The sequence below is a fragment of the Herpailurus yagouaroundi genome, unplaced genomic scaffold (genome assembly GCF_014898765.1).
Source record: "Herpailurus yagouaroundi ecotype Mexico unplaced genomic scaffold, PumYag 205, whole genome shotgun sequence".
In the NCBI taxonomy this organism is placed as follows: domain Eukaryota; kingdom Metazoa; phylum Chordata; class Mammalia; order Carnivora; family Felidae; genus Herpailurus; species Herpailurus yagouaroundi.
Window position 1 is genome coordinate 898,147 of NW_024412436.1, and position 14,916 is coordinate 913,062.

Sequence of the window (14,916 nt, forward strand, 5' to 3'; positions counted from 1 at the left end):
AGAAGAAGACCAAAGCAGGAGGCATCACAATCCCGGACTTTAGCCTCACTTCTTAATTCTTTCCAATGACTTGCAATGATCAGAATAAAATTTAAACTCTACATTGCCTACTAAGGCCTACATGACTGGATCCGTGACCCTCCTTCCCCTCATTCACTCCGCTCCAACCATGCCAGCTTTCTTTCTACCCTCAGACACATTACACTGCTTCTTTCTTTCTTTTTTTAATTTTAGTTTATTTTTTTGAGAGAGAGAGACCGATTAGGGGAGGAACAGAGAGAGAGGCAGAGAGGATCTCACACAGGCTTTGCACTGTCAATACAGAGCCCAAAGCAGGGCTTGAACCCACGAACCATGAGATCATGACCTGAGTCAAAATCAAGAGTCAGACACTTGATCAACGGAGTCACATTACACTATTTCTTTAAAACAAAAAATTTTTTTAACGTTTATTTATTTTTGAGGCAGAGAGAGACAGAGCGTGAACGGGGGAGGGGCAGAGAGAGAGGGAGACAGAATCGGAAGCAGGCTCCAGGCTCCGAGCCATCAGCCCAGAGCCCGATGCGGGGCTCGAACTCACGGACCGCGAGATCGTGACCCGGGCTGAAGTCGGACGCTTAACCGACTGAGCCACCCAGGCACCCCATGTTACACTATTTCTAATCGTGGGTCCTTTGCCCTAGTTCTGCTAGTAACAGGTTTGTTCGGACCCTAGGCCCATGTGGCTGCTAAGTCTTCTTGAGTACTCAAGTTCTAACACCACCGCCTCAGATAAATAAGCCTTCCAAAATCACTCTAGCTAAAGGAGCAACCCTTGGGGCGCCTGGGTGGCGCAGTCGGTTAAGCGTCCGACTTCAGCCAGGTCACGATCTCACGGTCCGTGAGTTCGAGCCCCGCGTCGGGCTCTGGGCTGATGGCTCGGAGCCTGGAGCCTGTTTCCGATTCTGTGTCTCCCTCTCTCTCTGCCCCTCCCCCGTTCATGCTCTGTCTCTCTCTGTCCCAAAAATAAATAAAAACGTTGAAAAAAAAAATTTTTTTAAAGGAGCAACCCTTGCCACGCCACTCCACACGCACACATTTCATTTCTATCCTACTGTCCCTAACATATATTTACTATATATATTCTCTCTCTCCCCCAGGAGAGAGGCACTTATGTGGCCAGGGACTACTCACTGCTGTATGCCCCAAGGACTACATAGCTCACACTTCATATACACTGGATGTTCAATAAATACTTAATAATTCAACAAAATTTTTGCTTTGTTAAGCAACTGAAGAAGACTTTTTGAGCTGAAAATGAAGTATCGGTGGTCTGAAAAAGGCCTAACAGAATTGACTTATAACCATATTTTAGCTAAGACCTAAACTATGAATGCCTTGTTTTCCAAAAAGATTATCATTATTAATATATAAACTTTAAAATGCCACATCCTGGGGGCCCCTGGGTGGCTCAGTCGGTTAAGCATCCAACTTCAGCTCAGGACATGATCTTGAGGTTCGTGGGTTTGAGCCCCATGTCGGGCTCTGCTGACAGCTCAGAGCCTGGAGCCTGCTTCGGATTCTGGGTCTCCTCTCTCTGCCCCACCTGCGCTTGTACTCTCTCTCTCAAAATAAATATTAAAAAAAAAAATTTTATAAAATGCCACATTCTGGTGTTGTGAACAAGTTCTCTATAAATGACAATTTTGTTTGGTTAAAGATCTTAGACACTACATTCTTAAGAATCTTGTCTTTATGACAACCTCTACATAATGCAGTTTGTCTTACAACAGCAGCAATAACAATTACCTCACGTTGTAATTCTGCTACTGTTGTCGATAGGTTTGAAACAAGCTGTGTCATGTTGGTCAATTGTGCCTGTAGTAACTGGATGGCTTCAGTTTGCCGCTGATCCTATGATAAAGAAAGAAATAAGTATTATTTTTGAGTGTGTGCAAGTTTCATCTGTACTTTAAATATGCTGTAAATTCAAGTAAAAACACCTGGAAAAATTACTAAGTTCCTCAAGAATTAAAAAAAACCATATTAATAGCAAGCTCTTAATGAATGAATATGGTAAAGTGTGACCAGAAATTTAAAAAAAACAAAACAAAAAAAGAATCTGAGATTGTTGAACCCTCCTTCCCCTCTCCCTCCAAGAAATCATGTTGCCATTTACTGCTACCATGTAGAATACTGTCTAATAGAAGTTAATAAAATACTTTTCAAGTTAATTTGGGCTCCATATGTATAAACAAGCATATACTCAGCTATATGCAAAACATTTCGTCAAATACGTGTTTTTCAACCAAAGCACAAAAACATGTTGAAAATTTTTTGAAAAAAGTTTTTGTATATAAAGCAGGCTCACAGCAAGCTTTTAAAAGTTTATTTTATTGCACATGAGGATGGAACTTATGATGTCACATAATCAAAAACCCACAACTGATGAGCTTGTCAATGCTAAACTAATCCCCAATGAAAATAAATCAATCAAAACACCTATCTTTCCAGCTTAGATAATCAACAAACATGTCTTCATTTAAAATATCATTTGCATGTATATTTTAGGGAAATATGCATCATACTCATGGTCAGGAACCTACATTAGGGACACTGTACTGAAAATTTCAACTTACTAATGAATTTGGGGAAGAGGAAAACAGGACAGAAAGTAAAAGAAATCTAACACTCTGTAGGATGTTGTATGAAATAGCCATATAACCATTTATCATTCCAGAGTAAGTTTTTCGAATTTAGATTTAAATAAATTTTTCGAGGCACCAGGGTGGCTCAGTCAGTTAAGCATCTGACTTCGGCTCAGGTCATGATCTCACAGCTCATGGGTTCGCGCCCTCAGTTGGGCTCTGTGCTGATACCTCAGAGCCCGGAACCTGCTTCGGATTCTGTGTCTCCCTCTCTCTCTGCCCCTCCCCTGCCTGTGCTCTGTCTCTGTCTCTCTCCAAAAAATAAAACAATAAAAAATTAGATTTAAATAAATTTTAAATCTCAACTGTGTTGGGGGGCGGTGGGGGTTGCTTGGGGGAGATGGATGTATAAAACTGTAACAAAAAGTTTCACTTCCCTTACTGTGATACACTGGTACTTTCTATCCTACTTCCATCTTTTTAAGATGCTAAAGGTAATTCATTAAACTGTATCTTCTGACTCACATTTGACAAATACTGATAAATTCCTGACAGTTACAAACATTTAAAGAAAAAAAAACCTTGAAATTTAGTAAGTTGATTAACACTTCTCATCAAGACTGATCTTTAATACTGTTAATAATACACAAATTATTTAAAAGTATTTAAATAAGTCTTTGAGACATAAGGCACAGATATTATATATATCGTAAAGACAAAATACAGATGGGAAATCATTTCAACCATTAAAATCAATGAAGAACTAAATAAATATTGTGTTCACGGGTCAGAAGACAGTATGTTAAGATGTCGATTCTCCAAACTGATCTATAAATTCCAACAAAATCCCAGTTAAAATGTAAACATGTTGTTTTTGTAGAAATTGACAAGCTGATTATAAAATCTGTATTAGCCAAAACAATTTTGGAAGAGATGAACAAAGTTGGAAGATTCACGCTATGTGACTTCAAAAGTTCCTATAAAGATACAGTAATAGTTAACAGTCTGGTATCAGCATAAAGACAGATGAACAGAACAAAATAAAGGAATAAAGGAATATTCATGTTTTTCCATCCCCATCCCCACCAAAAAATAACTTTGATCATTACTTTGCAACACGTAAAAATTAAAATCAATCGGGGCGCCTGGGTGGCGCAGTCGGTTGAGCCTCTGACTTCAGCCAGGTCACGATCTTGCGGTCCGTGAGTTCGAGCCCCACGTCAGGCTCTGGGCTGATGGCTCAGAGCCTGGAGCCTGTTTCCGATTCTGTGTCTCCCTCTCTCTCTGCCCCTCCCCCGTTCATGCTCTGTCTCTCTCTGTCCCAAAAATAAATAAACGTTGAAAAAAAAAAATTTTTTTTTTTAAAATTAAAATCAATCATAAACCTAATGTAAAACAAAAGCTATAAAACTTTTAGAAGAAAAGAGAGGAAAAAAATCTTTATGACTCTGGGTTGAGGTAAGATTTTATAGAGCAAAGACAAAATGGGTAAATAGGCTTCAACAAATTAAAAACTTCTGCTCTTCAAAAGATACTTTTAAGAGAAATGACAAAACAAACAAATAATGAACTGAGAGAAAATATTTGCAAAGCATATCTCTAATAAAGGACTTGTATTCAAAATACGTAAGTAATTCAAACTTCAATGAAAAAAAACCGCCAAAGGAGGAAATTTGTATGGAACCACAATTGTAATGTGTCAAGAACTGAGAGTAAGGTGCTACTAAATTCTGAAACCTCAGGCCTCCTCACCTCATCTCATCATCCCCTAGTCCGGGATAAACTTTAGAAAAATATAGTGTTTCTTCATTGTAGTAACACACTGTAAAAACATTTAATAAACATCTGAATACTGCAATACTGAAACTGTTTCCTTAAAATCAACATGACAAGGCAATGGCCACTATTCTATGGCATCAATACATAGCTGCAGGCAAGAGAGAGAGAAAAAAAGAAATGAAAAGATATGAGGATTAAAAAGAAGAAACACAGCTGTTCTCATCTGCAATCAGTCAGACTGTCTGTGTAGAAAACCACAGAAGATTTGAGTTTAACAAAGTCCACTGCACTTCTACCACATACACACACACACATTTTGAAATGTAATAGGAACAATGCTCAAGAAAATTCTCTCTATAGGAGAGAGATGCAGATGCTAATAGCTAGGTAATTTCCCAAACATGACATCCTCTAACAGGCTTAAGGGGAAGAAATGAACACCTACCAGGGTGAAGAAATGAACAAATACTACTTATTCTTCTTACCAGCAAGGGGCTACAGAATTCGGAAGAAATTTATACAAAAAGTAAATAAGGCTTGAAGATGACCAACCTGCTCCTCTGCTATTCTCGAAGTATTCTGAAGTTTTACTATTGTTTTATTGAAAGCCTTCTGCATTTCTTCCATTTGTTTTCGGTACCTGTGGAGTAAGAAATGATTTAAATTAGCTTTAATTTCTTATTTATTAATTTATTACTGCAAACACACTTCTGATTTCAATATTTGAGATAAATCTACTTTTTTGAAAATGACTTTGTTGAGGCCTGGAACACTTATAAAAGTAAAATAAAGAAGCTCCTTGAGCTATTTGCTACCTTAACATCAATTCTATGCATCTCACTGCTATCCAAGATTAGTCACGTTTTTGTTCAATTAATTTATGACAAAGGAACCAAGAATGTACCATGGGGAAAGAACAGTCTCTTCAATAAATGGTGTTGGGAAAACTGGACACCCACAGGCAAAGGAATGAAAGTGGACCGCACTCTTACACCATCTACAAAAAGTAACTCAAATGGATTAAAGACTTGAATGTAAGACCTGAGATCATAAAACTCAGAAGAAAACACAGGTGGTAAGCTCCCTGACACTGATCTTGGTGATGGTTTTTCAGCTTTGACAACAAAAACAAAGACAACAAAAGCAAAAATAAACACATGGAGTCCACATCAAACTAAAAAGCTTCTGCACAGCAAAAAACCCCATCAACAAAATGAAAAGGCAACCTGCCAAGTGGGATAAAAAATTTGGAAATAATGTATCTGATTAGGGGTTAATATCCAAAATACATAAAGAACTTCTACCACTCAATAGCAAAAAATTAAACAACCCAATTAAAACACTGGCAGAGGATCTGAATAGGCCTTTTTCCAAAGAAGAAATACAGGTGGACAACAAGTACATGAAAAGATGCTCAAAATCACTAATCATCATGGAAATGCAAATCAAAATCACAATGAGAGATCACCTCTTATCTATCAGTATGGCTATTACCAAAAATGTAAGAAATAACATGTGCTAGTGAGGATGTAGAGAAAAGGGAACCCCTGTGCACAGTTGGTGGAAATGTAAATTGGTACAGCCACTCCAGAAAACAGTAGGGAGGTTCCTCAGAAATTAAAAATAGAAGTACTATATGATCCAGTAACTCCACTTCTGAGTATTTATATGAAGAAAATGAAAAACACTAACCTGAAAAGATATCTGCACTCCCATGTTCACTGCAGCATTATGGACAATAGCCAAGACACGGAAGCAACTTAAGTGTTCACCAAAGGATAAATGGATAAAGTAAATGTGGTATCTGTATACAATATATTTTTCAGCCATAAAAAAAGGAAATCTTGCCACTTGCACAAATGCAAGGATGGAACCGGACGGCATTGTGCTAAGTGAAATGAATCAGAAGAAGAATATTGTATGATCTCACTTATATGTGTAATCTAATAATAACAGTACCCTCAAACACATAGATACAAGAGAACAAACTGGTGGCTGCCAGAGGTAGGAGATGGGGGATGGGAGAAATGGATAAAGTGGGTCAAAAGGTACAAATCTCCAGTTATAAAATAAGTAATAGGGATGTAATGTACAGCATGATGACTACAGTTAATAATACTCTACCGTATATCTGAAAGTTGCTAAGAACAGATCTTAAAAGCCCTTATCACAAAGAAAGAAAATCTTGTAACTATGTAGTAAGTGAACGGTAACTAGACTTAATGTGTGATCATTTCACAATATATGCAACATTAAAACATTACATTGTATACCTGAAATTAATGTTAATTATATCTCAATTAAAAACAAAAAAATTATTAGTAATTTCTGTGGTTCCCTTAAGGCAGCTGATGGGTCAGGGAGAAGCAGGTGTGAGGTACCTACCTATGTGGGCATGCATGCACATGCACAAACAATTTGCCAATAAATTGTATATATGGATTAGGAGGAAACCCATTGGGACAGAATGATGACCTTAGTGACATCTCATTAGAGGCATCTTGATTTAAAAGGAGTAGGGAAAGGTGGTGTTTCAGATACTCTGGACATTTATTGCCTAGGTGTTTATAAAATGTTGGAAAAGAAGTCCTGAGAAAACCAGACACTTAACGGATAAAAAAGAGCAAACAAGTACAGGGAAAAAGTAGAACTATGACTGGGGCTCTAATCACTGCATAAGCACACTGGCACTTATGAGCACAAGAGCATAAATTATCACAACTAGAACTAAGATTCTAAGACATGAAAGACTGCAAATGCTGCCTAATCATCCAGTTCAGTCCACTTTAGTCTTCACTTACTTAAACTCTTAATTGATATCTTATCTAGTTTCACTAAGAACTGCAACATCCAGGGGCGCCTGGGTGGCGCAGTCGGTTAAGCGTCCGACTTCAGCCAGGTCACCATCTCGCGGTCCGTGAGTTCGAGCCCCGCGTCGGGCTCTGGGCCGATGGCTCGGAGCCTGGAACCTGTTTCCGATTCTGTGTCTCCCTCTCTCTCTGCCCCTCCCCCGTTCATGCTCTGTCTCTCTCTGTCCCAAAAATAAATAAATGTTGAAAAAAAATTAAAAAAAAAAAAAAGAACTGCAACATCCATAGTTTATATAGGTATTACATATACAGTATAGATACACATGTTATATAATACTATAATGTCCCCATGAGTACTGTGGGAACCAAACAGTAAAAGTGGCTGAAGTTAAACAACAGAAGAAAGAAGAAACTGATTAAATTCAAACTTGTTGTCACCCTAATATATATATATAGATAGATATAGATAGATAGAGATGATATAGATATAGATATAGATATTACAACACTTAGTACTTCTAAAAATCAATTTTTTTTTTAAATTTTTTTTTCAACGTTTTTTATTTATTTTTGGGACAGAGAGAGACAGAGCATGAACGGGGGAGGGGCAGAGAGAGAGGGAGACACAGAATCGGAAACAGGCTCCAGGCTCCGAGCCATCAGCCCAGAGCCCGACGCGGGGCTCGAACTCACGGACCGCGAGATCGTGACCTGGCTGAAGTCGGACGCTTAACCGACTGCGCCACCCAGGCGCCCCTAAAAATCAATTAAGTCCTTGATCAATATCCAAATAACTTTCTTTCTCCAGCTAAAATGGCACTGACTACTATTATATCATGAGATAATTAATCCTCTCCTCCTCTAGTCACAGATCATACTATGCCTCTTACCTCACAGTGCAAAGTGGACTGTGCTAATTATGATAAAGCTTACCTTTGGCTAAGCTCCTCCAGATAGCGACCACTGAGAGACATGTTAACTTCTAAGGCTTTTATACGATTATTAAGTCTCATAAATACTGACTCCTTTTGGTTTGATCCATGTACAAGATTTCCATTAGTGTATCCTAGATCTGTGGAATTTTGCAGTTCAGCATAAAAGTCTGTAGCTGTCCTCTGTAACCCTCTTAAAAGGGCATCTTCCGGAGATTGTTCTTCCTCTTTCACTTCAGGTAATGAAGAAGAATCCGTAACGGGAGTCAAAATTTGCTTTGGTGTGTCAGCTATGTTCATTTTGGCTTCCCCATCTTCACCGTCTGGCATAGTAGCAGTGTTTACAGGTGGCACTATTGTTTCAGATAGCTTTGTGATAATGTGCATGGAGTTTATATCTTCTTTTACAATATTATCCATTACTTCATTAAGTTTATTTGTTTCATAGATCACAGTTGGCTTCTCTACAGAACTAAAACTCTCAGACTTTTTTTCTGTTTTATTAACAAGCTCAACAGAACTCTCCAGGGGGATCACTTGAGATGGTGTAGGTCCTGTCTCAAATTTAATAGGCTCAGATACTTCTATTTTAGATAATGAATTGATTTCTGGAGTAACATCTAAGAGAAGAGATTGAGAAAGAGTTTGAGGATGGCTTGGTTCAAGTTCAATTGCATCTGCACTGTGATTAATCAAATCACCTTTGTGCATACTACTTAAGTCACCTGGAACAATAGTTTCAGCTTCCTTTTCATTATTCTTGCTGTCCATTTCTCCACTTGGAGGTGGCAAGACTAAAACATCCACTGATTCTGCAGGTAGCGGTAATGGTTGAGCTGACACAAGATGATCTTTTTCTTTCTTTACAGCAGTTCTGCTACGTTGCCGATAAAGAGCAACTCTAACTGAACACCATTTATATATATATTCAGAAAAACTAGAAATACAACAAATTGTAGATAGTTCACTGCAAAATATTTGTGTCTCTGACTCAAACCAGGGTGATGATTCATCCTCTTGTTCACCACTACCCAGAAGGGTCACTGTAGATGGACTTGCCTCTTCTTCTTCCTCTTGAACTAGCTGTACAATGGGACTCTCTTTTGGAGTCTCTGGTGATGATAGCTCTGTATCGTGTATGTGTCCTTCAGTGGTTACAAACCTAGAAATATGTATCATAATTACACATCACTTTAATTAGAAATCTAAAGTTAAAATTGCGTTAAAAAAAATCAATGTTTCATTCATAAAATAAAAGGAAGGCTGAAAATACAGAAGAAACTGAAAACTTTTTTGGATGAATTTTTCCCTACAAATCATTTTCATTATAAAAAGAAGTATTACTCACAAATGGTGACAGAAAGGCCATTCATTTATCAGAGATCAGCCAGATGACTGAAATGACCATATTTACTAAATGAAACTTACTTTTTAAAAATATCTATTTAAGAATTGCTTGTACGTGGATTCTAGAACTAGAATCCAAGGTTCTAAATACTTATGAACGCACTTTGTGTTTAGGTATCATACTTTTGAAAGGTAGCTAGATTTCTCAAAGAAAATTTTTCTGTGGATGATTAGGGGATTTCTAAGGTAACATTACACACACACACACACACACACACACGATTATCAGCATCCCTCCCTCCCCAACTCCCCAAAATGATCTTAATATCATCTGGGCTAATTATCTATTACTTAAAGGCAAATACTTAATCACTCTAATGAAAATCTTGGCTAATAATAATAGTGCCCCATCTGTAACTCAATCCCATCTCTAAGCCCTAGCGTATGTATGTAAGGCAGGGGAGTGTGTGGGGTGGAACGGGTGGGAACAGTGTTGTAAATTATAATCTCTGTGGTTCATTCCAGAAAAAAAAATAATGAATTTCCAGGTGTAGCCCTTACAGCACAAAAGGTACAATCTTTTTTTCAAATAATGCAATTTGAATGCCAAAAGAAACATTTTCATATACAATTTTCCTACTTTGAAAAATTACTAAGAATGCCAGGAAATGTTTTTGAATAGACTAATATCACAATAGCAAAGGTAGGAATGAAACAGTACCTAAAAAGCTAGATTTTCATCTTGTTGACAGTGAAACAGTAAATTAGATTATGTTCCTTTAAATAGACGATATATAGATATATAATCTCTAAATATCTTCTACTGCTTACTATGTACCATATAAATTATGACAGTGAAAATGAGCAGAATCTGAAGAAGGGGAGGGAGAAAAACTAAAGTGAATTAATTCGGTACAAATTAAACTATATACCATCTGTACATGCTCTAATCGGAGCTATACTTTAAAAAACTCAAACCTGGAAAGAGAAAATCAGTCATCTTTTCACAGTAACTCAACAATGACACCCTATCATGGATTCTTTCATTTTCATTTATTTTCTTCAAAGAAATTGCCATATAATCATCAAAAAGAATTTAAAACAAATAAAAAAAACATTTAAAAGCAAATAGATTTTATACAAAAAAATCTATTAAAATCAAACTCTAATATAGAAAAGTAAAAACTACTACATTAGTGTGATGTGGTATCTTTCAACATTCATGTGTGTGTGTGTGTGTGTGTGTCTGTGTGTGTGTGTGTACATATATAAAATGAAATCGGTTTCATTTAGTTTTGAAAAATAAAGACATACTATATGTTATTAACTGAAGAAGCCTAGTTACAAAATTGGAACTAGCAATCACAGATTTCTTAGTATCTTCTAGGAATCGATGACAAGTAATGCTATATTTTCTCTCTAGTCATCCAATAAATAAATATCTTTAGTCTCTTTCAGAATGAACACAGGATACAAATTTGTCACTGTGCCCTTCAAAGCACAAAAAATCTCATTTCTGTATCAGTATGGTATTTAGGAATTACAACTCAAACCATACCCACTGCAGGTTTCGTTACATAATTCCTGTTCAAAAATCTTATCCCGTTAAGCAGAGTTCTGAGAGAGTACATCTACTGAAATATACAAAATTTACAGAAACAATGCCCAATTATCCAGTCATTATGAGCCTATCTGTTATAGATAAGAAGTAGAGGTGGCAAAAACCCTTAATCATCTTTGGTAGAAAAGACTAAAAAAATGAGGATATTTTATGTTAACTACATGACAGATATTCCTGCCCAAAGTGCCCCACTGCAACCTGGGGAAACACCTCTATCAAATTCAATTTAAGAAACTAAACACTCTTAAGAGTTTGCTGTGTGACAAACACGTAATTTAAGAATCACGCTCTAGGTATTTCAGGGTACCCTTTATAGCTTTCTAGGCACAACACATATACTTAATCAATGTTTTTAAATTTGAACTTAATAAAAGCAAGCTTCTAAAATTTGTCCTCAAACCTATACCTGTAGAATTAGGCCAATTATTTGTAAGAAGGAAAAGATTTAGTGTTGTGAATAATAAAAGTAATACATAATTTCAAAACAACAAACATGTGGTCTGGAGTAAAGTGCATTCCCAGTACCCAAAAGGCAACTCACCGATAATTTTAAGTGGTTGTGGAATGCCTGCCCTCTGATTCAGAGCTTTCTATAGATTATCATTTCACACACAAATCCAAAGTATCTTTCTATGTATACTTAGCTCTCCATTTTAACAGAACTCTAATATCACAATAGAACTTACTCAGGTGATGGAACAGGAGTTGAAACAGGAGCTAAGTCGGGCATTTTAGGTGCAGCTGTGGCAGTGGCATTCTCAGATATACTTTTATTTCCTATTTTAAGAAAGATACCCACGTTGAGTTTAAAAAAGCTATATCATGAAGATATTTCACTATAACAAGTAAAGAACTTTAGTTTCCAGGGAAGAAAAAAAAAAGTCAAACAGGTTTGCTACTGCAGACTTTATTTTCTTCCATCAAAGTTCTTTTAGAAAGAAATGATAATACAAAGTCAGAGCTACAAATAATGCATATTCTTTCTCAACTTATCAGATAATTAATACAAGTCAAATGACTATTAATTTCATGTAATCTTATATGATTAACATGACTTCTAGACACCTAAAGGAGTTACGAAAAAGAATGAAAAGAAACGTATGGGTCATTTTAAGTTTGCACTTGGAACTAAGTATTTTCTAAGAGCAAAAAAAAAGCAAGATGGTTTCTCCTTGTTACTGACATTCTTACTTGGCATTCTGTAGGGGAAAAAAATCACCTTCTAAATTGGGTAGTTGTTTGATAAAAGAAAAGCATGCATGAAGTACCACTGGGGCATCAAAACCTCAGGAAAGAAATAAGGGATAAAATTATTACTTCTACAGCAGGGAAGAGTCAAAAAACAAATTCATGAATTTCATATAGACAGGAAGATCCTTGTTGTAAGAATTTGTGAAACTCATATAAACAATGAATAACAGAAGACTGGTAAGTTCCTTTGCATCATCTCTTTATTTCTAAATGAAAAATCACACTGCTTGGCTTATTAATTAATTTTCATAACGAGAATGACCCCTTGAGTATCAGAGATTTAAAAGACCCATAAAATGATGAGGTACCTTCTGTCAGGTCTTCAGTTTTTGCTCCCAGAATATTAGCAGCAATATTCACCATATTTAGAATGGCATCTAAAACAAAATTCAATCAGAAAAAATACCAATACACCTAAATATTCTTATAAAGCTTAATATCAGATAGTCAAAAAACCATTTATAATGGTCTTTTTGCATTTTCTGGACTAATTACCTTTTTGTCCAGCTCACTATATAAGTCCAATATAGGACACAAATTTCAGCCAGAAAGTATAAATCTGAATTTTTATGTTCAGAAACTTAATTATACTTTTTTGGTAAAGCTTCCCCGAAACTTCTGCCAAAACACTATCTTTAGCATATTACAAAATTCAAGTAAAATTAAACATACAGCCTGGATTTGGACAGGGAAAAAAATGTGACAACCAAAATTAATATTGTACAGAAAAACTTACTTTTTTAAAGGCTTTACAGTTTAGAAAAAAAACAAACAAAAAAAGCGTGAAGAAGCAGTTTCCCTCAACAGGTGATTTTTACAGGTATAAATAAACAAAATGGGAAGATTATTATCTGAAGGACAGCAGAAAAATTTTATTTTCAACTATGAACATATCTATTGATAATATGGTTAAATCCCAACGTGACTGCATTGAAACAAGTGTCTTTGATAACTTTTAATAATGTTTAATAGATAATAAATGGTACCAATTCTTTTGTGAATTGGGTGGGTATGGGAATTGGCAGGTGAAGTCAAAGTCACAACACCTTCAGCATTATACATAAAGCAATCTGCATACCTGCCAATTCTGCCTCTCTTTCTAAAGACGATATTTGGATGATGAGTAAAGTGGTACAAACCTTAGTACCTGAATAAGCAGCCAAAGGTAGAGGTGTACCACAAAATACCTAACTCCATAAAAAGCTGGTGCTGAGAACAGGTGGCTTCCTTCTAGGATGTAATTTTAAGGAACATTAACTTCCAATACCAATCTAATCTTGGATATTCCACTAGAAGTTAATTCACCAGTATCAGGTATTTCTCCTATTAAAATATTAAGATCTGCAAGGGCTACATATTAAGACTCATCAGTTATTTCTGCCTTGGTTTCCTTTCCTAAGAGATCCAAAGGGTTTTCATCACACTTTCAGCGAAAACCACAGATGTAAGCAGGAAAGGCTGTAAGGGAGGAAAGCTGGCACACTATCTAGAAAGTTGAGAAGAAGCCAAGCACTGTCATCTGGAGCTGATCCTATGTAGATATATGTTTTAAGGCAGGAGAAAGTAGTAGGAAATTTCAGACAGTTTGAAAAGTGATGACTAGTAGACAGTCATAAATTTTGAACTTTACATAATTATGGTTCTACATATGAAAGACAATAAAGGAGTGGTACTTTGTTTCCAATCATTAGTATAACACACAAAAGCTTTGTACTTGCTTTATAAATGTCTAGGATTATAGGTTGCCCTTGCCCTTCGACCTGACAAATTGGTAAACAAAGAAGCAGGGTTGATTCTTAGGCTAACGCATGGGAAAAAACAGGAATGAAAAAACTGTATTTCCTCACAAACGAAGGTAAAGTAGCAATGGAAATTCTGTTATTTCCCATAAACCCACTTTTAACATCAACCAATATTCCAACAGTAGAAAAGATTTGCAAATCATATATCTGATTAGGGGTTAATATCCAAAATATGTAAGGAACTATCGCTCAACAGCAAAAATTAAAAATCCAATTAATATGCTGGCAGAGGATTTGAAATAGGCCTTTTTCCAAAGAAAACCTACAGATGGCCAACAGACCACATGAAGATGTGCAACATCACTGATCATCAGGGAAATACAAATCAAAACTGCAATGAGATATCCCCTCACACCTGTCAGAATGGCTAAAATCAACACAAGAAACAATACGTATTGGTGAGGATGTGGAGAAAGGGGAACCCTCTTGCAAACTGGTGGGAAAACAAACTGGTGCAGCTACTCAGGAAAACAATATGGAGGTTCCTCAAAAAGCTAAAAATAGAAATACCCTATGATCCAGTAATCACACTATTGGGTATTTACCCTCAAAATACAAAAATACTACATCAAGGAGATACATGCACCCCAATGTTTGTAACAGCATTGTCTATAATAGCCAAATTATGGAAACAGCCCAAGTGTCGATCGACTGATGAATGGATAAAGATGAAGTACACACACACACACACACACACACACACACACACACACACACACACAATGGAACATTACTCACCCACAAAAA

General features: G+C 36.4%; 1 protein-coding gene across 6 annotated transcripts in view; it reads right to left on the minus strand.

Moving 5' to 3' along the window:
- SUCO (SUN domain containing ossification factor) overlaps positions 1-14,916 on the minus strand; it is a 93,077-nt gene that overhangs the window by 19,816 nt on the left and 58,345 nt on the right. For all 6 annotated transcript variants that reach the window (XR_005783569.1, XM_040451672.1, XM_040451670.1 and 3 more), the window contains 5 exons: positions 12,676-12,744; positions 11,803-11,893; positions 8,150-9,310; positions 4,959-5,046; positions 1,789-1,893 (listed from right to left, as the gene is read on the minus strand). Coding sequence is in view for 5 of the 6 variants with exons in the window: in XM_040451672.1 (XP_040307606.1) it covers positions 1,789-1,893; positions 4,959-5,046; positions 8,150-9,310; positions 11,803-11,893; positions 12,676-12,744 (1,514 nt within the window). In the remaining variant the exon portion in view is untranslated. The remainder of the gene's footprint in view (positions 1-1,788; positions 1,894-4,958; positions 5,047-8,149; positions 9,311-11,802; positions 11,894-12,675; positions 12,745-14,916) is intronic.